We start from the raw sequence: 27,273 nt of genomic DNA on the forward strand, positions 1-27,273 counted from the left end.
ATAACCTAAGCAACAAAATTTTTAAATGTATAAAGTTAGAGGATTTTACCCTAAATTTTATTATACCATACAATACATTTACTTGCAAATGGAGTAAAAAACCCTGTCTGATTTGAGCTCTATTTGGTCGCCAGTTCCCTTTAGATACTTTTACTGGTACAACTGAAAAAAAGCTTGGCAGTCCATACAAAATTTTAATATCGGTGCTACAATCTACAGCAGAAATAAAAGCAGTAGTAGTAACAATGATAATGATAATGATAATGATAATAATAATAATATGGTAACGAAATCTTAAGTTTAAAGTACATACGTTCACCAGTTTTTTCTAATTCAATTCTTACTTTTATACGGAACTCACTCCAATGAGTGACTATACACATAGAAGCCTTTGGATATATAATATTAAAATCATGTTTGAGCTGACAAAAACAAAAAAACTTAAATTAAAGTAACACAATTTTAGTATAAAATAGTTCTTTTATTTTTTACAAATTTATTATTCGATCTAAGGGATATGACCATCTTCAGTGTAAAAATTTGGCCATTAAAAAAGTGAGCGAGACTCGACACTACCGTTAATACATGTTTCATTTTTAAGATTTTGACATACATTTCTGATGGACCGTTTAAGTTGGATGGTCCTTGGCTTTACACGCTTTTAACAGTTAATAACAAAATGTACAAACAGTATTACCAGAGGACATTTCACCAGAATCACAATCATTGTTTGAGAGCGTTTCTAGCTTAATTAGCTTATCGTAATGTATTCTTACAACTTCAACATTTATGTCAAACTTTTACACTGAAGATGGCCACATCCCTTAGGCCAAAACATTTGTTATATTTTTTTTAATAAAATAAATTTTTGAGCAATTCTAACCAGCTTCTGCTCTAATAGCTTGTTGTTCGTACGATTATTGTTTAATAAAAAAGAACAAATCTTAATATTTTTTGTATTTTAAATTTATTATTATTTTTATTAATAAATAAGCAAATACGAGGGTTAATTGAAAAGTTCCCGTCCTAACAAAGAAAACACATGTTTTTGGGTGGAAAAAAAGGACCCCGCACGAAATGATAGGGTTTTAGACCACTGTGAAATTGGCTGAAACTGAAATATGTTGTAGTCCTTGACCTCCTGAACAAAAGTCCCCATGGGCGCGAAACCTGAAAATGGCCAGTTTTTGAGGTACGATGGATCAAAGGTCGCTAAATGATTACTTACAGGAGTAAAACTTAGGGATTCTTTTTCTTTCCAAATTTAAAAAAATGGCTTGGTTGAAACAATTTGGATCAAATGCTGCCGTGGAACACGCTGTAAACGAGTATTTTTCGGGTTTAGACAAACAATTTTTTTTTTATGGCTTAAGTGATTGGGATAAAAGGTGGACCAAACGTATTGAGTTGAAAGACTACGTTGAGAAATACATTTTTTTCCACCCAAAAACATGTGTTTTTCTTGGTTAGGTCGGGAACTTTTGTAGTGATTTAAAATTGGCTTCTTAGAATTAGCGCTGATATCATGCGGCGGCAGCGGCTTTCATCATGCGGTGAGATACCATACGATGGTCTTGTGCCTACTGACCGAATGAAAGCCTGGATATGCGATTAGTTTTAAGTTTAATTGTAAAGATGCGATTATTATTCCTCGAAGAGACATGCGATTATCGCGCGAGTTATCTCGTCATCGGCATATTATAAAGGATTATTATGTTAGTTATCGGTGAATAGCGATTATGATTGTTAGCTATCGGTGGATAGCGATTATGATAAAATTTCGCGGCATCTTTGATGCGAGTGTATATAACCGAGATCCCGACGAGTCAGGCAGTCGAGAAAAGATGCTGACACTACGATTAAAGATATATATTCTCTAAAATTTGTGTCTTTAGTCTTTTATTCATTCTCGTACTCATCACACTTTTCAATTGACTTTCGTATTTAGTTTTATTAATAAATATAAGTAAATTTTAAATTACAATTTTTTACTTATTTATAATAAATAAACACTTACCAATGTGTAAGGCTGCTTCAGGCACTTATAAGTATTAAAATAATTACACACTTTTAAAGTTGGTGTTGCTTCTCCTCTTTCGTATCTTTACCTTTCTATGACGTAATTGACTCGAATGTATCGTCAGAACTCGACATAGATTTTAACTTATTAAGCCTTACATGTGATGTGTGTTTCCAATATCTTTCGATCTGATCCCAAGGTGAGAGTCTTGTTGTCAAGAATTCTAGCAATTTTCTATTGTAACATTTTTCTCTGATTCTGATATAGTATAAAAAAATAACAAAAAATTTTAAATATCGAAAGAATACAAAAATAAAAAATTATACAAATTAGAGTTTTAAATTTTAGATTACCAAGAAGAGGATAGATACCCAGTAAACACTGTTATAAAACTGTTATATAACTATAATGTAACTGAATGTTACAGGTAATATTACAAAAATATTACCGGTAAGATACCAGTTTCTTGTAATTTCCCACTCATAAATATAACATGTAATATTACATTGTTTTATTGCAGTTATGTATTCAAAAATCTTTCTGATATATTACTAGAAGGTTGATATGTAATATTGATTTAGCATTTACATAAAAGACAATGGAAAAATACAAAATGCAAAAATTTATTGTAATTTATTATTTATTGCAGTTTTTTCACAGTATTATATTAATTAATAGCGCAATGTAATACTAAATAAAAATTTTTTTTCTTAAAAAAATAACAGTAGTAAACATATTATTTTTTATACAATAGTAAACATATAAACAGTCTTATATTTCCTTTGGCAAATAAAAATTTTTTATATATTTGTTGCGCCTACTTCGGTAGCGGTAGGCGCTGCGTAAAGATTCGGGATTTGTCGTGCTGGTCAAGGAGGCTTTGACTCGGAGAGTTTAGAATAATTATGCACTTTAAATAGATTGAATAACTTTTATTCGGTATCTTCTTATTACACTTGTCACCTCACTCACTCGGCGACCGTACTACCGTGGTTACGCGTGTACGTGACGTGTCGTGCTTCGTCCGGAACCTTGCAGATTAATAACCCGCGGCGCCTTGTGTGCCGCCTTAATTTATACGGATCAGTATTCGGAACACAATGAGACTTGAACTATATCGATCCATTGTGTTACCAAAATGCTGATCTGTTAAACCTACTTTAGACGCAAGTAACACTCGGGCTTCTAAGAACGAGTGCTCGCGTCAGCGCCTAATTGTTTAATAATTAAATAACTTTTGTCACAGGATTCTCGAGAAGTGGCCTCGATTAATGGCCTTCTAAATGTTTATTATTGTTATTGCCTAATTAACCTATAATTATTATGTTGTGGTCTTTCGACACACAACATATTAGAGTATTGCAATACGTATGCTATTTTTAATATCAATAATAAACGTAAACAAAATGTTATATTTTTTCTGGTAAATAAAAATAAAATTTTTAATATTATATATTAGAATATTGTAAGACGTGCTATTTTTAAATATAAAAACATATCTTAAACTATTTTAATACTTTATCTTAAACTTATATTTTACAAGAGGAAAAGTACAAATAAGTAAAAATTACTCTGAAAACTTTTAGTTAACTATTATAATAACAATTTATATTTTAACTTATTTAAAATATAAAAATTTATATAAAAATATTTAAATAAAAAAAAAGAAATAAAAGTAAATTGCTCTTATAACAGTTAACTAAAAGTTTTCACAATAATTTTTTACTTATTTGTACTTTTCCTCTTGTTCATCGATGTCTTCATCGTCCTGCATATTTTTTTACTTCTCTGTTGCACCTCTGTTTTCCAAAACGAAACCATTCAGCAGCGATATCATTAAGTTCTTTCTCAGTTAAAGTTGCATGCAACTCTAAAATAACTTTTAAAAGAAAAAAATTATTTTATCATTATATTTTAGATATTTTTTAAAAGGATTTAATTGATGATATATACGTATTTTATGTTTACAAACCCTTCATAACAACAATCGTATGTAGTTTGCATACACCAAAGTTTTCCCGCCGTCCTTTCCATGAACACTGTAGACTGCATTGATTAAAAAATATTTTTGCTAAAATGTTTTGAATATTTCCTTTAGATGTGTGACCGCCTATTTTGTGTATAAAAACTTTCTAGAAATTTAGAATTAATATTAAAAAACATAATAAAAGTGTATCTTCTTATTTACATTTTTTTACTTACATATTCTTGAAGAAAATTTTTTTTTTGTAATCGAGTTTTCATATTTTTGATACGGTTAATTGATTTCAACGGCAAAAAATTATTTATTCGTTCTGTTGAACAAGTTAATCTTATTGTAGGCGTAATCCTATCGATGCATTGCATAATGTCTTATTTGCACTTGTACTTTAGCAACCATTCTTATTAGAATATCAGTATTTCCTAAAACATAAAAAATACAATACAATGAATAAAACAACACAAATCTGATTTTAAGAGAAATCTATTTAAAAAAATATAAACTTACCTTTAGTATTTTAGCTTAAATTTATTAGTTGATCAAATTTATTTTTTGTATTTGTATTCTCTTTATTATCTGTTATATTTAAAGTTTATGAAGAACTTCCTGAAAACAATTGTTTATGGAAATTACGTCACAAATCAGGTCACATTTTAATATTTATTATATTTAATTTTTTATTATTAGATATGGCATTATTTATGTTACTATTCACGTCTTTTATTATAATAATTTGAACGTGACAAAAATGATGGATCAGAAGGCTTATTAAGAATTGAAGTCTTGGAACGAGGCCATTGTAGCATTTCTATTGAAACGTTTGATATAATGTTACTCTGCTTATTATTTATATCATTTTCTTCAGAATCTCTATCCGTATGAATATCCCTTGTAGATAATTTTCTTTTGTATGCTTTCCATAACTGGCAATGATCTGTAAACATATATTTATTTTCTGCAGACACGTATGCTTTTTGTAATGTATTTAGAACATATTTAATTATATGTTAAAGTTATATCAAAATTATAATAAAAAGATGTTTTTTTTAATTATAATATACGTTTATAAAAAATGTTCGAAATGATAGCCATTATTATCAATGCAACACTGCATTTTTCTGATTATTGACTGGTTTACTCTTTTAATAGCATCGGGAGTTATTAACGCACAGGCTCTAATAATTCGTTGTTGCATGTCTTGAGATGTAGTTGGTTCATCTTTATAGACCATGTCCTTCAGGGTTCCCCATAAAAAAAAATCCAGTGGTGTCAAGTCTGGTGAACGAGCTGGCCATACTACAGGACCCCCACGTCCAATCCAGCAATTTGCAAATTTTTTATTGAGTTTGTCTCTCGCAACCAATGAGAAATGAGCCGGGCATCTATCGTGCTGGAACCACATTATTCGTCGTGTGGCTATAGGCAAGTTTTCTAACAAAGGACCCAAATCATGCTCAAGAAAATTAGCGTAGCCGTTGCCATTTAGATGTCCGTCGATAAAATGAGGACCAATAATTGTGTTACCTATCAATAATTCCGTATTCCGTATTTTGGATGCCCGGCTCATTTCAGAATAAAGTGTAAAATATCTCATAACTTATTGATTTTTCGATACCTTTACCTTAATACTTTTATATGCAGAATAATTAGAGAAATCATATTATGTAAAAAAAACATATCATTCCATTTAAAAACACGAAGTTGACCTTGAAATCTCCGAAGCGCCTCCACCTAGACAAAAATTATTATCGTCATATGATAGCTCCCTTTGTACCGTGCAATTTTGGTTATATACATTTTTCTCTAAACTAAAAGATTGCTAAGAATACTACCGATAGACGGCGCCAGCGGACGGCAGCCAGATGATCGAGAGCAGCGCCTCGATAAAATCGATTCTGCGCGGGCGCGCTCCCGCCCCATATTTTTAATGTAAAACATGTAACCGATCTGATTTCGAGAATGTTCCAGCGAGTCGATCTGCGAGAGAACTGAATATCGAGATTCACTCTCTATCGTCGGGTCGAACAATTAAGTCGCAAGAGAAAAGAAATTATAGAGAGACTGTCGGAAGTTTTAAGCGATTAAGAACTTGTATTTTTCGTGCGAGTCAAACTTTGTTAAAATCTCTGTTAGATTAAATTGATTCTTTAATATAAGTGTTCTAGTAGAATCAGTGTGCTAACTTTCATTTTTACAAACTGCTTTTCCATCCTTAATAATATCGTTGCCGGATAAAACTCACTTATTGAACAAAAATAAATAAAGTCAGAGATAGGACGTAACTGTCCTATCATTCGAAAAAGTCGTTGTCGAGCAAATCATTTTTATCGGCTTTTATTTAAATATTACAGACTGTCGGTAAATTTCTTACAAAACCTTATAGATTCGAAGATATTAAGGTGCTAATAGTTATTGAGACACCCTGTATATTATTAGAATGATTCATGTTATATTTTTATTTCGTACATTTGAAATTTATACTCACCAGTACTCCCAGACTTGCCCGGATGGGCGCGCATGCGCGGCCTAACGAGCGTAAAAACAGTGACGTACGATGGATGCGCACTGGTGTACTTTTGGCGGGATCCACACAGGTAGAACCAGAGCTGTCAGATTGAAGATCCGGACAACGAGCTACTACACAGGACAGGACGAGACGGATATGAGTAAGTAAAAATTATATAACACCAAAATAGTAGTGCAATAGTAGTGCAATATTAGTATAGATAATAAAATGGATAGTAGTAGTATGGATAGTAGTATGCATGATATCAATAATAAAAAAAAAGGAGCTGTTAAAAAACGAACAATTAGAAATTTTAATTTATCGTGGTTAGATGAAGATTGTTTTAAAGGATGGTTGGCTCCTCATCCCGAGAAAAATAAAGCTCTTTGTGTCGTGTGTAACAAGACTATCAGATGTTGTAAAACGAATTTAACGCAACATTCACAAACGGAAACACATTTAACTAACACAAAGCCTCAAAATCAAAGCCTCAATCATAATTATAACGAGCGTGTATTACACAAAAATAAAGTAAAACGCGCGGAAATAAAGTTAGCTGCTTTTTTTGCTGAGCATAATATTGCTTTTTGCACCGCGGATCATTTAATTCCATTGTTAAAAGATATTTGTATAGAGCCTGAAGTTACACAAAATCTTTCACTGAAATATACTAAATGTACTAAAATTGTAGAAAATGTTATTGCAAAACGCGAAGTAGAAAAGTTAGTAGAAATTTTGCAAATACAGAAATTTTCGATTTTAATAGACGAAAGCACAGATATAACTGATACAAAGTTTATGTGCTTACTTGTTAAATTTATTTCACCAACAGATAAAAAAATTAAAACACAATTATTAGAATTATTAGCATTAGATGCTACAAATTGTACCGCTAGTAACATTTTTAAAACTTTTAAAATATTTTTAAATAAAAAAAATATTCCTATTAAAAATATTGTTGGGATGGCAAGCGATAATGCATCGGTAATGACGGGATGTAATAATTCTTTTTTTTCTCATTTAAAAACTGAAGTACCCGGTGTAGTGCTATTAAATTGTATTTGCCATTCATCCGCTATTGTAGCAAGTAAAGCGTGTGAAAAATTGCCTAAAAGATGTGAAAATTTAATTAGAAATGTTAGTACTTATATTTCAGGCAGTGCAAAAAGATGTGCAATTTTAGGCGAATTTCAGAAATTTTTTAATGTTGAGAAAAAGAAACCTCTTAAATTATCAAATACAAGATGGCTTGTATTACATAATTGCGTAATTAGACTCCTTGAGAACTGGGAAGTTTTGAAAAATTATTTTCTTGTTGCTGTTGTAGAAGATAAATCCCAGTCTGCAGAAGCCATCTTAGCTCAATTAAATGATGAATCTATAAAAGCTTATTTACTATTTTTAAAATATTCGTTACATTTTTTTAATAATTTTAATATTCTTTTCCAATCCCGTAAAATTTTAATTCATAAATTATATAACAGTAGTCAACAAATTATTCATCAAATAGCTCAAAATTTTATGGTTCCGGAGACTTTGAAAGATATTGTTACTTTAAATGTAGACGATGAGAAGAATATTAAACATCTGTTAGATATATATGTGGGACCAGATTGTGAAAGTTTTTTGGTAAATCAGCCATTAGTATTCGTGCAAGATATTAAATTAACATGTTTAAATTTTTATATAACAGCACTTAAAGAAATGTTAAAACGTTTGCCTTATAAAAATTCATTTTTTAAACAATTAACTTTTTTAGATGCCAAAATTGCACTTTATGATGAAGGCAGAAATGAAATTAAAGACTTGTCAATTATTGCTTCACATTTTGAAAATATTGACATAACAAAATTAGGATTTGAATGGAGAATTTTGCCAACAGTTATTAATGATACAGAGAAAATAGAATTAGCTTTATTAGAAGTAGACGAAATGTGGCAAAAAATATTTCATTATAAAGATTTTAATGAGGAAAAAATGTTTCCAAATTTAGAATTATTAGTTGAGTCAGTGCTTACTTTTCCTCATTCAAATGCGGAAGCAGAAAGAATATTTTCCATTGTTACAGATGTCAAAAATAAAAAAAGAAATTCTTTATCCGATAGCATAACTTCCGCAATTTGTACAATTCGTTCGAGTTTTCAGGCCGATAATATTAATTGTATTAATTTTGAAGTTGATGATAGACATTTAGAGTTGCATAATGCACAAAATTTATATTCAAAACACAAATCTAATAGTGCTTGATATTTTTTTAAATTTTATTTTTATTTTTTATTTTTTTACACACGCACATTTAATAATTACTTTTCTTTTTTTATTAATTAGGATAAAGACCTATTAATTTGGGAATATTAATGTTTTATTTATTTTCAGAGTTTATATTAGTTATTTTTTTTTTTAATTTGTAATATTAATAAATAAATTTTTTATTTGTGATATTAATTCAATAAGATTTTATTTGTGATATTTATTAAACAATAATATAGTAATATATATATTCAATATAATTATAATATATATGTTATTTTATGTGTTCATTAGTATTATAATTAAACAGATTTTATTTAATTAAATGTTTATTTTTAATGTTTATTTTTATGATAAAATGTAAGTTTTGTTTTATGAATACTGGTGAGGTTTTTGGTAGTTTTCCTTACCCTTGCAACAAATGTTGGTATTTTTTACAAATTCTGCCAAATAAACTTTTATTTTAAATGATTTAAAAATGTGTTTTTTAACTATTATTTTATAACCTTTAATCACCTTCTCTCCTTAATTTATTATATGTATACATATATATACATATATATATATATAAAGAAGTACTATATAATTGTCTGTAAAAGCATATTTACGACTTATATAAAAATTTTTGAAAAATTAATAAATACTTTTATTTACATAATATATATTTACGCTAATTATTTATGCTAAAAGTAATTTCACATTTTATATAATTATTTTTAGCATGTAGATGTTTGTTATGTAAATAGAAAACACCTATTCATTCTTTAAAACTTTTACATTTATTTTTGCAAGCAGCTTTTGGAGGGAGTCATATAGCACCTTCTTTTACTCGATACAATACTTCAGTGAGAGAGCATTAGGCCGCGCATGCGCGCCCATCCGGGCAAGTCTGGGAGCACTGATACTCACCTCTTCCTTTCTTAGAAGCATTATTTGAAGATGAGAATATGAAATCAGCAATTTCATCAGTGTCACATGTAGTGAAACTTCCGAATTTGGGCTTCTTTGAGTATCGCTTTTGTAACTTATTTCGTCTACGTTGATGCTTTCTTTACTTTTACTATCTGAATAAAGAAACTTGTTCTGTCGTTTTTTCTGTGTCCTTTTCCTAACTAAATTTTATCAGTAGAAGTATAATTTTCATTTTCCGCAACCTTTCTGGCTTTTTCTACTGTACCTTTAAAAATTTTTTAAAATACATATATTAAGATACAACAAAATACTAACGAAAAAGATACTTGTGTTAAGATATGTTTTTACCACAGTATTTTTCGACTAATACTGGAAGCTGCATCCATGTTTTAACGTCTGGCTCAGTACGTTTTAATATTAAAGATGAAATGTTTTTTGTATTAGCCGGTGGCCACCAACATAATGTTTTGTTTTCCTGTTCAAGAAGCCAATTTCTTGGAACTTCATTTACAGTACCGTCATTGAGAAATGTTAAACAGCATAACTCATATTTCTGAAAAAGCACACTACTTGTATAATACATAAATTACGACGATGTAATATATGCAAGAGTATTTCATTTGATTTATTAGAATTTTATAAAGTTATTCAATAAATTGTAAAATATATAATGCTTTATTATAACATAAAAACATTTTTTCAAATAATTTCTGAAACATGATAAAAATACAAGATATAAAAGTAGGGTTATGTATATAGTGTAAGGTTTAGGATGATCGAGAGGTTCTTTCTTGAATAATAAATCTTTTTGAAAAACAACACTGGTATTATATTTAACACACAGATTAATACACGAGGAAAAGAGGGGGTCGCGATATGCCACGTTCCCTTTTTCCAAAAGTTAATAAAGAGTTTCTTATTACCAAAGGTACGCTCACCTTTGTTAAACACTAAGTGCACGCTCGCACCTTTTACTTTCAATTGTTCTTTTAACACTTTTTTAGAAAATACTCCGGACCAGTACACGCTCGCACGGCCGTAAGGATACTCTCTATACTGTTCGTCTTTGTCGTTCTTTCCTATATCGTAGCTCCGAATTAACAGCTCCGATTTGTCCCTATTTGTCTCTTCTTTCTAATAGATGGCATTAATCGCCTAATACACGAGTGGCCTACCTAGAGATCCTCAAGGTAGAGATCAGACAATAGAATAGGCTCCGCCATGATGTTGTGAAACCGGAAATGACGTGGAATTTTGAAAGTACGCGCCAATATTATAATGTCAATATATCACGTAACACTACTTGTTCATTACAATAAAATACAATTGGTAGAAAAAAATAATTTGTCGTCAATAAAATTGTGAGTCTAAAGTGTGTAAAAATAGACAAAATTGACAAAAGCCGTGCAAAACGTATTAAATTCGAATACAAATTATATTCACCCGAGAATTTTAAGCAGTAGTTCTTTATGTTGACGCAATAAATTCTTTATTATCAAATTTTACAATTCTTCTTACAATTTTTATATTTAATTACAATTTCATAAATAAGTATACAAATACAGTATATACAAATGAGAATAACTGCGATTATTCACCAAGACATAATCTTGCAGTCGATTATTACAGCACCTGAAATTAATAAAATTTAGTTCATAGTGATTAACTATAATTATAATAAGGAAAAAATAAGAAGCATATTTAATAAATTACTTTTATTACATAAGTAAATACTGAATATTTATCACAGAAATTAAGAACTACTTTAATCACAGCATATAATGATGCATCGCCATGCTCTTACTAGAATATGTTACAGTCTTTGGTACAGGCATTTTTCGAGATAATACTTTCATGCGTAACGTGTAATACCGCGAAATAATTTTAGTTTTTAAGTTGTGACATAGTGGAAGAGTAAATGGTATTTTTTGGCAGCTTTCCATAAAGAATTTCTTTAAATTGCCGCTTTCTTTGTGGTTATTCATATATTCACGAAATATTCTAAACTTTGTCTCGATTTGAATAAAAAAACGTAATGTTGCTGCATTAATAAAAAATAAAGTGTTACTTTGACGAGCTCTAATGCGCGTTAATGTACTGTAGTGATAAAAATTTGCATTTTTTGTTCCTGTTGCAAATATACATGCTTTGCAAGCATTTTCGTTTTTAAAAATATTCATTATTAAATAACCAGCTACATGATGCAATTTGTTTATGTCCGTATTATTTAAAGTAATAGTGCGTGTTTTGAGGTACTTGCAAATCTCTGTGTAAATTGCTGATTGATTTGTGTCGTGTGTATCTGAAGTACGGTTTTCTAGTATGACATTTAAAAATTCTGAAAGATACTCTCGGTCATCTTCTTGATAACTACTGTTGCTAACATTTTTCATAAATTGGGAAATACTAATTAGTTTTAAGTTATTCTTAAATTGAACAGCATTTGGAACAACATTTTTTCTCCTAACAGCAGAAAACAGATTTTCTAGACAGTCTTGAGTAAGACGCGATGTTAAAAGAAATTGAAAGTCACAATCATTTATAAGATATTGCGATAAATCAATTACAGTCAGAGTTGATAAAATTACAGCAGCTTGGAACGGTTTCCAATGACCTTTATCTCCCACAGTTAAGTCTCTAAACAGCACTATTACTTCATTAAGAAAATCTATAGCTTCTTTAAATTTTTCATCTTTTAACTTATACTTAAAGCCAATGATAATTTTCGATTTGTCATTAAATCAAACCATTGCCGTACAACTGAAATAAACCATGCAGTACTCTGACGTTCATCTTTTAGATTTTCATGACATAAAAATCGCAATGCAGAACTAATTTCATGGCTCATAATGCTCATAGCATTAGATACTTTCATTTTTTGAAAATGATGCTTATTTCCTTCTACAGAATCTTTCTTCATTTTTGGCGCTAATTTTAAATCACAATTTTCATCTTCTTTTATTACATCAGACAAATAGGAAGCTTTAACATTACAAGTTGGCAAGTTATATTTGTCAACAAAGTATTGCGGTATTTTGAATACTTTGTTAAGTAGAAGTCCGCGAACAATATTTTTTAATGCATGCGGAACATCTGAGCAAAAGTACAATTTACGATTTGCATCGCAAACATGTTTGCAATAATAATTAATCTGCATTGTTCGCGATATTTTTATACCGAATTCCTTCCACATTGACTGATTGTTAGTACCCATATCTGAAATAACAGCTTGGACTGATAAGCCTATATTTTCCGCCTTCGAAATAATTTCGGTTACTATTGATTTTAAAATACCTCCTGGGGTCGTTGTTTCTGTAAAATAATATGCCACGGTCTGCTTCCATCTACCAGCTAACCCAGCTAACATGAAACACAATGCATGAGTTGCAATATTTTCTTGTTTCTTCCCCGATATAGTGACATGTCCATACAAAGTACCAGAACTATGGTCGTAAAATTTTCCCGGAGTAATGGACATTTCATCCAGCACTAACACACAGTTTTTATCAGTTTGTTTTTCAAATTGAGAAACTTTAATCTTTAAAAATTGAAAAATTTCCTCACTTATCCCACTATTAAATTTTAAATTTTCTAATTTCCTGCTTAGAGTTCTAATACTTGGTAAAGAAAAATTTTGGCGTATCAATTCGTTATATCCCATCGTACCGCATGCAAACTTTAGCGAATAAGCCTTAACTAGAGTTTTCTCACACCAACGCGGCATTCTTTTATATTCATTGCAAAGCAATTTTATTTGATTTTTATCAAAAATCTTAGATGCATGCTTATCAAAACGCACTTCTCTTTTTAAACGCTTCAAATCCTTCATACTTGCAAGTTTTCTTTTCATGTTAGCCCTCAACTGTTCACTTCTTCTTAGTAGCTTCCCCAAATTCTGCGATGTAGTGCAGTTGCAACGTTCAAGCGTTGAATATGTCATAGGCTTACTTAACGTATTTTTGTTGCCAGAATTTAATACAGATCCTTGGGAGTTATCAGTTGTATCTATCAACAATAAATGTGATAATTAATTACAATGTATCTATTTTATCAATCTAATGTACATTTTGTACACATAATAACAAATTTTAAGAGCCGCTTTGTAAAATCTTTCATATCCCTCATTCGCAATTAAAAAAAATCTGATTTAATATTGCTAAATATAATAATTAGTATATCTGATTTTGATATTGATAAAAAATATTGATATTGATTAAAAGCATAAGTAACAAACAAGATCTTCCTGAAAAGTTTGACATGCGGGATGAAATAGTATACTTAATAACAATCACAACAATTAAGAATAATTTCCCATTACAATTCACTTAATATAATATTTGTGATATTTTAACACACATATATACATATATATAATAATCATTATTACACCGCATTTTATTATTTTAACATTTATAACTTTTATAGTCATCGTGATTAATTTCATTACACATACCTGTTGCATCGTTGACTTCCTTCATCTTAGAATCCATTTCGCAACCCAAATGCGATGTTCCTTCAGCTTCCAGGAAAGTTTCAGATACATCTATTTATTACGAACTTATACTATTTATTGAAACTTTTATAAAAAATTTATGATTATATTAATATAGTCATTAATGCATCTGCTTATATCACTTTAATATTCATAATTTTTTGAAACATCAAAATATATTTTATTATACATACCTGTTGCAGTCATAGCACTCAGATTTCTAAAAATTGTGGGCACGGCATTTGATTTTAGACATCTGAATTCGCCATTTGGATATTTTTCCCACATATCGGGAGAAAAATGTGCCTGTAAAATCAAATGAGTTAATGTCTTCAACATTATACCTAATATAATTCTTGAATAGTTTTGTAGAAGACAACGACAATCCAATTGCTCCAATTGAAAAATTCTTAATTTTCTTGAATAAATCTGAATACCCATTGACACATTTCCAATCGATTAAAATGTATCAGATTTTAATCGATATCAATCATATTCAATAGTTTTCATCTGTATTGAAATGCATTTTAAAACAGTATCAATCAACATGTATTTTAAATATTTATGAGTTATTGAATATTATTGGTTTTTATTTAATCATAATGGATTTAAATCGATTGGAAATGTGTCGTTAGATATTAAAACTTACTTTATCAATTTGTATGTTAATTAATCGAAATCGTTCTTTTTTTACCGAGGTATATCTAATACAGTTACATATACATAATATACATTACTATTATTTACATGACATAAACGCATGTTGTCACAATTTTCCAACCCCAAATCATCACGGTTTATGCGTTCCAACCAAAGTTTCCTCCGTTCTCCTCTTGGAATTCGACACATACGAAATCCCTTTTTTGCAGAATTCGTACAATAATCCGTACAGCAACTCGTCATTTCAAAACATTCTAGACACATAACACATGTTCAAATATGTTTTCATAATAGTACTTTTAGGTTAGATTGCGTATAAAATTATGTTCTTATATATGTATATATTTTTAAATGCATTTTATTCTACTTTAATAAAAATTCTGACATAACAATTTCACTGCACTTCTTACGTAAAAATGTCATAAATAAATAAATTACTTACATCTCTCAGCAAACAACTTTCAATTGCGTTATAATAAAAACGAACGATATACATGTGTTACTATATTCACCATACAATATTTCCGCTTTCACAACAACATGGCGGAGCCAATCACATTTTGATCGGCGGTGTCTGATCTCTACCTTGAGGATCTCTAGGCCTACCGACGCTTGTCGCGAATGATCTCACTATATATATGTGTGTATTACCTATATTCTTACAATAGTAATGCCGATGAATATAAAATATAAGATTGTATATAATATAACTTTTAAGATATGCGTATTTGTCTATAGTATATGAAGAAATTAATTATAAAGTACTCACTTTTGTAAAAAAATAATACTGCTTATTGCAAAGAAGACAGTCGAACGTAGAACGGAAAGCTACCAGTTCTACACAAAGTAATGTAAGGGACTGTGTGACAAATGTTGATTTATTAATAATTACCTTTAAGTATATGAACGTTTATTAACACAGCCAGGAGCGATGAAAGCACAATAACTAATTTAGGCGGAATGTTCGAGAACACTATAAGTGCGTACACACACACACACACACACACACACACGCGCGCGCGCGCGCGCGCGCGCGCGCACACACACACACATGTATCACCGAGGTACGAACAACGACAAACAATCTTATATGCAACGCAGGGCTAAATAAACAGATCGACAACTGGACGCGATGTATTTAGATACGGGTGAAATATAACGGGTTAACGTCTCTGCAAAACCGCACAGTCGAACGAATCAAAAAACTCATGCACAGGATAGCCACGATATTACACGTAACGTGGTTGATCGTCTCTGCGTGCAAACGTGGACTCTCGCCGGTACCGTGACGTCTAGTGCATATCGGACCAATGATATGCGTAGTTTTCGCTGAGCGCGCAAGATTTATGCGCATCCTGTTTTATAACAATTCATCTATAATGTATATGAAAAATGTTAAATATCTTAAAAGTAACAATGTTACATTGTTGTAATGTTTGGTGCAATAACAACGTAATATTTCATTTGTTATGCTCATGATATGTTGCAGTTATATAACATACAAATAACTTGTGTAATATTATTTGTTATTTCCTTGTTATATTGCTGTAACAAATGGTGTTTACTGGGTATTTGGAGGTAAATCTTTTGTTGGTGATATTGCAATTGATTTACCCACTGGTCGAATAGACCTAAGACCGTTCTCTCTAAGTGACCTTGTAATGGTGTTATATTTATCGAATTTACTAATTTCCCTCTCGCTTGCACAGTTTTTCCTCCTTTAGGGGTATATGAGGGAATGTAATACGTATCCTAAAATAAAATAATTGGCCATTAAAAAAATTGACTACAAAATGTACAAGAAAAATCATTAATAGGTCTTGACAACAATGTATTATTTACCTTTATTTCTCGTGGAAAGAGTTTCACAATTTCATCTGCTAAGAAATGAAAACGGTTAGTATCAATTCTGTAATGAAAAAAAAATGTTATTCCTGAGATTATATTTTAAGTCTTTTTTTAAGTTTATTTCATTACAATACTTATAGGCAAATTTTGTTTTATGTTATAGAAATTTAAACATTTTAGTACATACATAGAGACTTAAACATTTAAGTATTTAGAGAACTTATTACTTTTTTCCAAAGAAAACAACAATGATTATACAGATACATACACTTTCTGAGTGTCACAATCAAATTCCGAGGTAATCACTATGTTAGCTAGTTTCTATCTAGCATTATTGTCTAAACCTATTCTTTTGTATTGTGCAAGAACATTTTTTCCCTCTACTGAACTTTTTAATATCTTATGGATATTCTGAAAGAGAAAAAATATTTATTAAGGTGAGGTAGTCGAAAAGTGAATACTTTACGAGATATTTCCTATCATGTATTGAAAAATATCGAAACAAAATGCAAAATATTTGGGAAATTATTCACTTTTTAATAAGTTTACTTTAATACTTCTGTACATAAAAAATAGCGTGAAGAAGTGATTTATGTTAAAAAAAGCATATAATTCCACTTGGAAAATTAAAGTTACCCTTCGAAATAACTTAAAAAAAAAACATTTAAATGTTATATTTATATTACTATGTCACCCTTTTTTTTTGTTGGTTTGGAGGCCAGAAGGGTCCTTCTGGGGTGAATTAAAAAATTTGTATTGTATTGTATTGAAATTAAGAGACATTTATGAAATGTTGCATTTATAATACAACCTTGCGATTGAGATAATTACTTACGCTCATATGTGTATATCATACTGAAGTGTTTTTCTTTTTTGACTTTCCTTATTATAATTGTTGAAACATAAATAGTGATTTCCACTATGAAATGATGTTATTGCACCTGAAACAAGAAATTGTTTATTAATGAAGGAACAATCTAGTAATAAATAATTGACCTGAAAATAAAGCTAAATTAGGAACTTGTATTGTTTTGTATTGAAAATGATGAACATTTATAAAACGTTGTGCTTCTTTTGATTTTTTTATTGAGGTTCTGTTTATTTGAACTTGAATCGTAATTAAATATGGATTGATTGATATACGATTGAGGTGTTTAGTTTGCATATTGCCCTCGTGTGAGGGATTGTTAATAAACATATTGTTTCTTGGCTCTATTAAGAAGAATAGAATGGGACATCTACCAGGAACAATACAATTATATATATACAGAATCTCAGCAAGAGAAGGAAAACTCTTGTTCAACAAACCAAGCTGCTACTAATGAAAATGAGTAAGAATATGGAAAAAAACGTCCCGAAGTCGGATACCGAGAACCGGCACGCGGGGGGTATCGTCCCTGCCCCCTGCGGGTCGTCATCCTGCGAAGGGCTGGCTCCTGCGTCTTTGACGAGCGCAGATGCTCGAGCTGTTATCGTCAGTATAGAAAATCTGAGTAAGGAAATAACAATTGTCCCGCTCAGAAAGTCTGGAGGAGGCATTCGTGACTCGGACCGGATGTCTGGTGCGGGGACTTCGTCTCTTGCAGGAAGTGTCGCTGGAAGTACCGGACGGAGAGCTTCTCCATCCGACCTCACGGATTCTAGGGATGATGCGATGCTGTATGTTGCTGCGGATTACACGAAGAGGGAGAAGAAAGTATCGAGAAGAAAAAGGAAGAAGCAAAACTCCCTTCCGGTGGAGGATAAAGAGGAGAATAACTTTGCACAGAAATGCACGATTCTTAAATATAACAGCAGGAAACGTGTTGAACACGAACTAGCTGGTCTGGAATTGAAGCACGCGTCTCAGGTGAATTTACGGATTAACAATTTTATTGATGAAATTGAATCATTGAGGAAAAGATCGCCCAACATTAAAGGTTCCTTCAGCGGACAGATGAAGGTTTTGTTGGGGGTAATCAGACGGGCTACAACATTACTCTCGGTGAAGGCCACCTCTACCGGTGATCCAGATTACTGGAAAGAGAGGTATTACAAAATGGAAAAAGACAATCATGATCTAAAATGCAGAGTAGAGGCATTGGAAAATAAGGCTCCAGGATTTCAAAAAGTAGAGACCATGAAAGTCTCGCATGACGTAGTGAGTACTGGTGGGGTTCCCCCGCCTAGACCTGAAAGTGGACGTTCCGTTCCCTCTCGTCGAGAATCGAGGAGCGTAGAGTTTAGAAACAGAAAAGTTATGATCAATGAATCGAGTGATTATAGAACTACCAAAGATGACTTCGATGCCTTACCTAAAGGTAGACTTACAGATAGATTGAACCTGGACCTGGCGATCATCCGCACGTTGGATAGACTCGGCGACGGAATTAGCCAGCTGATCCGTGAGACGAGGTTCCTGAGGAAAGATCTTGCCTCATCTGGTCGGGATGCCGTCGGTGTTGCACCAGATGGTCCTGTGGCAGAGACTGCACCTGGAAAAAAAAGAGAAATTAGGTTAGTAATAACTCTGTAAAGTTCGCGAAGTGAGGACTCCGTGACCTCGATGGATCTGTCTGTTATCAGAGGCAGGAAAGAGGTTGGTTTTCCCGGTGATAACAATATTAGGAATTTGAATAGAATGGACGAGTCTAAGCTAGTAACTAGTAAGAGCGGTGATGAACCGGCTATTAATGACTCAAACAAGAAGGAGGAGTCTTAGACGGTGGTTGGTAAAAACATGGCTAGAAAAAAGTTGAATAAGCCTTCCGCTATGAAACCTGCTTCGACTTTGGACAAGCGATCGTATAAGGAGACTTTATCCAGTGCGAACATAGTTTCGCAAAATAAAAAGGGTGCCTCGAACAACGCGAGCTTATCGAATAGAGAGACATTGTCCTCTTTGAGGAAAAAGGTTTCGCGTACGGCTGCGGTTTCCATTCTTTTAGATAGTAGCGACCTGTTGTATTCAGATATTCTAGATAAAGCACGGGAAAAGGTGTCTCTCGCAGAGTTGGGTATTACTAACACCCGATTGAAGCGTTTGGCCACTGGAGGAATCTTAATAGAGATACCTGGGGATGATACCTGTTTTAAGGCAGATCGTCTGTACAGGAAATTAAAAGATTTATTTATGACGGAAAAGGGGGTGATCATTCGGAGACCGAGCAAGAAGTCTCAATTGAGATTATCCGGGCTCGATGACTCCATCTCTGTTGATGAGATAAAGGAATCGGTCGCCAAAGCTGGGAACTGTTTCCCAAATGAGATTTCGTGTGGTATCATCCGCTACGTACGTGGGGGCCTAGAGGTTGTCTTTGTACAATGCTCAGTAGTCTCTGCGGTTAAGTTGCTGGAAATAAAGAGGCTGAATATAGGTTGGTCCTCGATCAGTATTGAAGTTCTGAAGGCAAGACCTATGCAGTGTTTCCGGTGTCTCGCTGTTGGGCACACCGTACAGCGTTGTCCCAACACCGAAATCGGACGTTTCTGCTGCTATAAGTGTGAAATGACGGACCATAAGGCGATAGATTGCTGCAGTAAAGTGAAGTGTCCGGTTTGTTCGGACAGGGGTTTAAGAGCGGATCACCTTGTAGGGAGTATCTCCTGCAAGCCTGTTCCACCCAAGAAACTAGATCCTACTAAAACGGTTCGTTTATTTGCGCGGAATAGTTCGTCGGGATCAGGAGTTCGGTCAGTTGGGGGCGTGTCAAAAAAATTCGCCGTTTTGTATGTACTAAAGATAACTTAATTTGTCAAATAATGTGGTGTTGGGTATGTACCGTGTGGATACGTGTGTATAAATGCGTATTATTGCGTTGGCTGAATGCTTGGTATGGCGTTAAGCCTTTTGGATGTGTTCGAACTGGTGAAAAATTGTGAGAACCAATTTAGTAAAAAATATAATTTATTTTCTTTGTCAGAGAAGTACAAGTTTTACTGTACAAGTTTTATTGTACAAGTGTTTGTGCGTTTAGCGCGCCAGAGACTCTTTCTCGGCAAAAGTGTAAGGCCGAGAAGTTAGAATAAAAATTGACGGGCTCGGTAAGATATTACCGGCCGCGTCTTAGTGTACTGAACCGGTTCTAAGAAGGATGGCTCGATTGATGAAGCTCGTTGTAACCCTTTCCCTGGTGTTGGAGGAACTCCGTTCGGAAAGTGGTCTTCCGTATTGCAACTGCTCTCCGAGCACGCCTTAGGCGGCGAGGTTTGGATTGCAATGGAGCGAGTCTCTGGTGTGCCTTGCGATGCGACTGTCTCGGCTCTCGGCGCTGCAGAGCGTTCTGCGAACCGAGGAGAGAGAGGTCTCCGAATGCGAATGTCCCCAGCAACGAGAGTATCCCTTGGAGGCCGAGTCAGCCGGACACAGAACTCTAAAGGAATTAATTTCCAAGCTAGAGTCTGTGGGGGCGACGGCGGTGCTGGTGAGTCAGCGGGCCGCTTAGGTGAAGTGTGCGACCGAAGCTGGGACTCTGTTTTTCGTTTCCGTGCCTTTTTAGGCACTGTGAGAAAAGCGACGAGGTAATTAGCCTCTGGTTACGCTCTGAAGTAGCAGAGCTATTACTCAGCTCAAGGGCCCTAGTCGAGGGCTCGCCTTGTAACAAGTGAATGAGAAAAAGCTTGCGTCGACGCTCTTTTATACAGCGTCGATCGATTCTCGATCGTGAGAAAGCCTTACACCGCCTGCGCAACCTGGTGGTGTAGTTGTAGGCTCAGAACTTGGCTGAGGCCCTGCGGCGCGTAGCGGCGCCGCGGCGTACTATGCCGCTTCGGTGCAGCGATGCTGGTATGCGATGTGACGGTATGCCGCCACAGGACCCCCTTGGCAGTTTTTAAGCCTGGAAACGAACAGTCGGTTTTGAAGTTCTGCCGCTCCTCGTCTTCTCTTAGCTGCGAAGGGCTTTGGTTGCTCGACTGCGACTGGCTCTATTGGCTGCTCTAGATCGTCTATCGTGTATGCAGGTTTCAATCGGTCGATTGAGACGTTGATTGGCTTGCCGTTGACCAATAGCTTGTAGACCTTGTCGTTTCGTTTCAAAACTTTATAAGGCCCGTCGTATGGATGCTGCAATGCCCTGGTTGAGCAGTCGTGCCTGACGAAAACTTTTTCTGAGCTGGCCAGATCTTTATGTACGAAAGTACTGCGGTGGCCGTGTCGCTGTATGCGCGGACGGAGTTTGCTTATTTTTTCGTGTAAATGACGCACAAACTCGTCCGTTGGTTGCTCTTTGGTTTGCTGGTCCAAGAATTGTCCCGGAATTCTTATAGTTTCTCCAAAAACTAATTCTGCTGGCGTGACTCCGATGTCTTCTTTTACTGCGGCGCGGATGCCTAGTAAAATGATCGAGAGGACTTGCGTCCATGCTTCCGTTTCGTGACTTTTAATAGCCGCTTTGAGTTGACGGTGCAGCTTTCCACCATGCCGTTTGCTGCTGGATGATAGGCGGTTGTGCGGATGTGTTGCGATCCGGTCAGTCTGGCCAACTGCTTAAAAAGTTCAGACTCAAATTGCCGCCCTTGGTCCGTTGTAATCCGTGCCGGCGCTCCGAAACGCGCGATCTAATTTTCGAATAGCGGGCGAGCCACGGCTTCTGCGGTGATATCTGACATCGGGTACGCTTCCGGCCAACGTGTAAATCTGTCGACAATCGTGAGACAGTATTTTTTTCCTCGAGATGGAGGTAATGGTCCAACGATATTCATGTGAATGTGTTGGAACCTGCTCGTAGGCCCCATAAAATTTCCCGTCGGTGAGACGGTGTGCCGGTGAACCTTAGATTTTTGGCAAGGGAGGCAGGCCTGCGCCCATCTGCGGCAATCTTCTTTGATGCCGGTCCACACGAAGCGTTGCGTTATTAGTTTGACGGTGGATTTTATCCCCGTGTGCGCCAATCCGTGCAATTGCTTGAAAATTTGCTTCCGGAAAGATTGAGTGACATATGGGCGTGGTATACCCGTCGATGTATCGCAAAATAGTTTGATGTCTGTGCCGGGAATTACGGTCTCCTTGAGCTGGAGTTTCGTAGTCCCCTAGAGCAATGTTCGCAGTTCGGCGTCATCTTGCTGCAATTTGGCGAGCTCTGCAAAATTTATAGCTTGCTGGACGGCCTGCGTCCTTGATAGCGTGTCGGCTACGACGTTGTCCTTGCCCGCGACGTGTCTGATATCGGTCGAAAATTGCCCGATGAATTCAAAGTGCCACGTCTGCCTTGGTAAGCTCTGCAATGGATCCTTGCGGAATGCGAAGATGAGCGATTTGTGGTCCGTATATATAGTGAACTCCTTTCCTTCCAATCAGTGTCGAAAATATTTGATGGCTGCGTAAATCGCCAGGAGCTCTCAGTCGTACGGGCTGTATTTCTGCTGCGCGACGGTAAGCTTTTTGCTGAACAACGCCACCGGTTGTTGTCCGTGTTCGCCGTGCTGGTAAATTATTGCTCCAATCGCAAAATCCGAGGCGTCGGTCGTCAAGGAAAACTCCGCCGCTGGATCGAGATGCGCCAAAAGCGTTGCTCGTGCAAGGCTCTCCCTGCACTTTTCGAATGCTGCTTCTCTTTCTGCGCTCTATGCAATTGGTGTTTTGCCCTTCTGGTTGCCTTTGAGCGCGTCGTTTAAAATGGCTTGGTCCATGGCTGCTCCCGGAATAAACCTCTTGTAAAAATTCAGCGTCCCGAGGAACTGCCGAAGCTGTTTGACCGTGGTGGGCTTCTGGAAATTCCGTATTGCCTCAACTTTCTTCGGTAAGGGCTGTGTTCCTTCTGCTGAGACTTGGTACCCCAAAAATGCTACGGTCTCTTTGCCGAACACGCATTTAGCTGGGTTGAGTTGAATTCCGTACTGGCTGAATCTCTGGAACAGTAATCTTAAATGCTTTTTGTGCTCTTCTTTGTCGTGAGATGCTACCAGGATGTCATCAATGTAGGCGTAGCAGAATTCGAGTCCGCGTGTCACCTCATTGATGAATCTCTGGAAAGTCTCAGCTGCGTTTCTTAAGTCGAAAGGCATTTTAACAAATTCGAATAGCCCGAACGGTGTGGTGATCGCCGTTTTAGGCACATCTTCCGGATTTACTGGAATCTGGTTGTAAGCTCTCACCAGATCCAGAGTGGAAAAAATTGATTTCCCGTGAAGAGTTTGTGTGAAATCCTCGATGTGTGGAATCGAGTACCTGTCCGGCACCGTTCGGTTGTTGAGCTTGCGGTAATCACCGCATGGTCGCCACGTGCCACCTTTTTTTAGCGCCATATGCAACGGCGAGGCCCATGCGCTTTTGGACGGCGCAATTACTTCTTGGGTGCTTACGACAAATAATCGGATCTCTAATCGGACCGAGCAGTGGTACTCAATCGACACTTTCCAAATTTCCCTAGACTAATCCGGAATCTGAATCGCTGTCTCCGCACTAATCGGACTGGATTAGAAACAGTTAAGGAAATAAAGGCAACGAAAAACGCAGTGTGATAAAATAACATTCCACGAAATCCAACATTTATAAAACAAAGGTATACTATTTATTATTTCTCTAATATTTAATATTGCTATGTTTATCAAACATATATTAATAAAACTGATTTTATTTTATTAATATAAGTTGTAAAAAGAAAAACAAATAAATCATAACCTCACACTTTACTTTAATTGTTAATTAATTAATATATTAATATATATATATAGTATTAAATTTTAGACAATATTTATTTACATCTTTGCAAACATTTTTAATTTAGAAAAATAATTTTGAGAGTAAAAAGATAAATTTGTATATATTAAGAATTACAATAAAACTTCACCATTTTGATTATTGATTTCTGTTTAATAAGAATATGTGGGTGTAAAAATATAATTTGTAATTATTCATATTAATGTATAAAAATAATTTATTAATATATTTTTATAGATAAGAAATGGATATATTGTTATTCTGGAACATTTTTTTTAATAATAATGAAGAAAATAATAATGATTGGGAAATAGCACACAGAAGAGAACGACATCTTAAAATCAATAATTTCTTTGAAAATGTTGCTCTTGTTTATTCTTTAACAGGTAATCATAAAACTATACTTACGTATTATTTATTTTTTATTATATCATTTATAATAGTATTTTTACATTATTTTATTATAGATTTTAAGTCACATTTTCGTATTGATAGAAATACTTTTGAGTACTTAATACAAACTTTTGGAGCAGCTTTATTGGAAAATAATCCTATATTGAAAAAGTGTCCTAAATTATCACCATCAAAGCAACTTGCCATTGCCGTATGGTTTTTTGGCAATCAAGAAGTTTATAGGTTTGTAATAAAAACATTCGATTTTTCTGTTTTATTATATAACAACAAAAATATAATATATATAAATCCTCTTATTTATTTTTCTAGTTATTTTAATATTATCTTTAATATTAAGATTTATATGTTTAAAAAAATGTAAATATTACTAATTTAAAAAAAAACTATTTTCTATCTAAAATATCTAAATTTATTTTTGATCTTCAAACTTTGGATTATATAAAATTATATAAGAATAAATAAAAAAATTAAAACTTGAAAATCGTTCACTTAAAATTAGTTTAAACTTAAGTCTACGTTGAAAGTAATATATTGTTAAAATGGCAACATTTATCATAAATGACACAATTATTTAATTAATCACATATTGTTGAAATGACCATTATCTAAGCAACTTTTTTCTCTGGCAAAATTACACCGAACACTTTTGAAATGAAAGCAGCTCTAAGCTAACGAATAAGTTCTAAGTATTTACGCATGAAAAAAGCGTAAATAAAAATAATAAAAAAAATAAATAGCAATATTTAGATATAATAACGTACACGTTGTGTACGCCGTCCCTGATGTATGTGTAATGTAGAGTACTCATTTATTAGTTTAAAATAGCTTTCATTTAAAAAGTAGTATTTGGATGCAATTTTGCCAGAGAAAAGTTACTTTTTTTGGCACGGACAATCATACTGTGCATTTCTTTAGATATTATTATTGGAATTAATATTTTTTTTAATTTTAATTTATTTTGTTTTTGTTATTGCATTGAAAATGTTTTCTTATTTCAGATCCATTGCAGATCGATTTGGAGTGTCTAAAGACACTGTATGGAGATGTGTTTTTAATGTAGCTTATATATTGCAACAACATGTGCAAAATTATATTAAATGGCCAGAAGCTTATGAGATATTAAATGTACAACAGGAGTTTGCTACTATTAGTAATTTCCCAGGTGTGGTGGGTGTCATAGATGGTTGCCATATTTCCATTAGTGCTCCTATTGAACATCCAAATAGTTACATAAATAGAAAAGGATTTCATTCAATACTATTGCAAGGTATTTGCAATCATAAAATGAAATTTATTGATGTTTTTACGGGAATGTGTGGTAGTGTTCATGATGCTCGAGTTTGGCGGTTAAGTGACATTAGAAATATTATACAGCATGATATACAGAGATATTTTTCACAACATGGTCACTTGTTAGCTGATTCTGCATATCCGTTATCATATAATATGCTCACTCCATATCGTGACAATGGTCACTTAAATGCTATACAACGTAATTATAATACTAAATTATCAAAAACTCGTGTTATCATTGAAAGAGCATTTGGAATATTAAAAGGACGATTCCGAAAATTGAAATATGTATATATGTATAACACAGAAATGATACCATTAGTCATACTCGCATGTTGCATTTTGCATAATATTTGTATTGATATTGAAGATGAACCATTGGACATATTGGAAGAGGAAAATGAAAATAATAATAATTATGCAGTTATGGAAGCTGAAGAAAAAAGAGAAATAATTGCACAAATATTGCAATAGTGACTTAGTCAGACTAAAAGTGTTACAGATACATTAACAATTTCTTATTTATAATTTTATTTATAATGTTATAACTTTAGAATCTTTATGAAAATAAATATAATCTACATAATATTATAATTGCATAATTTTTATTAAATTAAATGTAAAGATACATATTTTTGTATAATTTATAAAATAAATAAAATAGCAACTAAAATTTTATATTGTGAATTAACATATCAGTCTTTGATTTTACATATATTGCGTAATAAACAATAACGTAACATAAATTGCATCAGTCTTCAATATTTAAGAAAAATAAACATTTTATTTTATAATTATATTTTTCACTTTTACGAACTAAAATTATAAATATTTATATTATTGGCACATACGTCTTATTAATATCAATAATATAATAAAATATTATTGTATTTGCTTACTGAAAAATTTATCATGAAGAATTAACTATAAAGCATTGTGAGTTCTTTCTCAATTTTTGTATTCCGTAGGTAAAAATCTATTATACTTATCAGTATACTTAAATCAAATTATAATACTTAAAAATATTATATACGTATCGGTAAATTTTTATATGTTCCAATAAATAAATACAATTATATTATAATATTGTAGTAATGTTAAAGAACATATACAAAAAAAAAACATTTAAAATATGCATTAAATTCAGAAATAAATAAAAAGATTTCTTTCTTTAATAATTTTTCATTTTTATATTATTCTATTAAATTAGAATCTAAATGAAAACAAATATATAGAATTTAAATGCCACACAAAAATG

General features: G+C 33.2%; 4 protein-coding genes and 1 long non-coding RNA gene across 7 annotated transcripts; 2 read left to right on the plus strand and 3 right to left on the minus strand.

The window, feature by feature from the left end:
• Window positions 1-6,265: 6,265 nt before the first annotated feature.
• LOC136997143 (SCAN domain-containing protein 3-like) lies at window positions 6,266-8,218 on the plus strand. The gene is made up of 2 exons (XM_067347539.1): window positions 6,266-8,136; window positions 8,201-8,218. The coding sequence occupies exons 1-2, from the start codon at window positions 6,736-6,738 to the stop codon at window positions 8,216-8,218; spliced, it is 1,419 nt and encodes a 472-aa protein (XP_067203640.1). The 5' UTR covers window positions 6,266-6,735.
• Window positions 8,219-8,304: 86 nt separating this feature from the next.
• Window positions 8,305-10,585, minus strand: LOC136997374 (uncharacterized). Its single transcript, XR_010888153.1, has 2 exons — window positions 10,018-10,585; window positions 8,305-9,934 (listed from the first exon to the last, which is right to left on the minus strand). It is a non-coding gene; the product is annotated as an uncharacterized lncRNA (long non-coding RNA).
• Window positions 10,586-11,083: 498 nt separating this feature from the next.
• On the minus strand, window positions 11,084-16,924 carry LOC136997373 (uncharacterized). Of its 2 annotated transcripts, XM_067348086.1 has the most exons (6): window positions 15,264-16,924; window positions 14,909-15,075; window positions 14,356-14,467; window positions 14,123-14,212; window positions 13,501-13,674; window positions 11,084-11,301 (listed from the first exon to the last, which is right to left on the minus strand). In XM_067348086.1, exons 2-6 carry the CDS (start codon window positions 15,062-15,064, stop codon window positions 11,264-11,266), a joined length of 570 nt encoding a protein of 189 aa, XP_067204187.1. In that variant the 5' UTR covers window positions 15,065-15,075; window positions 15,264-16,924; the 3' UTR covers window positions 11,084-11,263. The 2 variants fall into 2 exon arrangements, with proteins under 2 accessions (XP_067204187.1, XP_067204186.1); XM_067348085.1 differs by having other exon boundaries at window positions 14,909-16,924.
• Window positions 16,925-21,407: 4,483 nt separating this feature from the next.
• LOC137001905 (uncharacterized) lies at window positions 21,408-22,707 on the minus strand. Its single transcript, XM_067361147.1, has 2 exons — window positions 22,649-22,707; window positions 21,408-22,077 (listed from the first exon to the last, which is right to left on the minus strand). The coding sequence occupies exons 1-2, from the start codon at window positions 22,705-22,707 to the stop codon at window positions 21,408-21,410; spliced, it is 729 nt and encodes a 242-aa protein (XP_067217248.1).
• Window positions 22,708-24,346: 1,639 nt separating this feature from the next.
• Window positions 24,347-27,085, plus strand: LOC136997372 (putative nuclease HARBI1). Of its 2 annotated transcripts, XM_067348083.1 has the most exons (2): window positions 24,347-24,944; window positions 25,721-27,085. In XM_067348083.1, exons 1-2 carry the CDS (start codon window positions 24,553-24,555, stop codon window positions 26,487-26,489), a joined length of 1,161 nt encoding a protein of 386 aa, XP_067204184.1. In that variant the 5' UTR covers window positions 24,347-24,552; the 3' UTR covers window positions 26,490-27,085. The 2 variants fall into 2 exon arrangements, with proteins under 2 accessions (XP_067204184.1, XP_067204185.1); XM_067348084.1 differs by having other exon boundaries at window positions 24,845-27,085.
• Window positions 27,086-27,273: the final 188 nt, after the last annotated feature.

This window comes from Linepithema humile, chromosome 1, assembly GCF_040581485.1.
Source record: "Linepithema humile isolate Giens D197 chromosome 1, Lhum_UNIL_v1.0, whole genome shotgun sequence".
NCBI lineage: Eukaryota > Metazoa > Arthropoda > Insecta > Hymenoptera > Formicidae > Linepithema > Linepithema humile.

Bases quoted from the DNA above. Each gene is read 5' to 3' on its own strand.
- LOC137001905 (XM_067361147.1), bottom strand. From the start codon at position 22,707: ATGACGCCGAACTGCGAACATTGCTCTAGGGGACTACGAAACTCCAGC. The intron at 22,078-22,648 runs GTAATTCCCGGC...ATCATCCAGCAG, and splicing joins AACTCCAGCTCAAGGAGACC to CAAACGGCATGGTGGAAAGC.
- LOC136997372 (XM_067348083.1), top strand. From the start codon at position 24,553: ATGGATATATTGTTATTCTGGAACATTTTTTTTAATAATAATGAAGAA. The intron at 24,945-25,720 runs GTTTGTAATAAA...TTCTTATTTCAG, and splicing joins GGCAATCAAGAAGTTTATAG to ATCCATTGCAGATCGATTTG.
- LOC136997143 (XM_067347539.1), top strand. From the start codon at position 6,736: ATGGATAGTAGTAGTATGGATAGTAGTATGCATGATATCAATAATAAA.
- LOC136997373 (XM_067348085.1), bottom strand. From the start codon at position 15,085: ATGTGTCTAGAATGTTTTGAAATGACGAGTTGCTGTACGGATTATTGT. The intron at 14,468-14,908 runs GTAAATAATAGT...TTGATTTTACAG, and splicing joins ACAACATGCGTTTATGTCAT to GCACATTTTTCTCCCGATAT. The intron at 13,675-14,122 runs GTATGTGTAATG...TATTGTTGATAG, and splicing joins GGAAGTCAACGATGCAACAG to ATACAACTGATAACTCCCAA.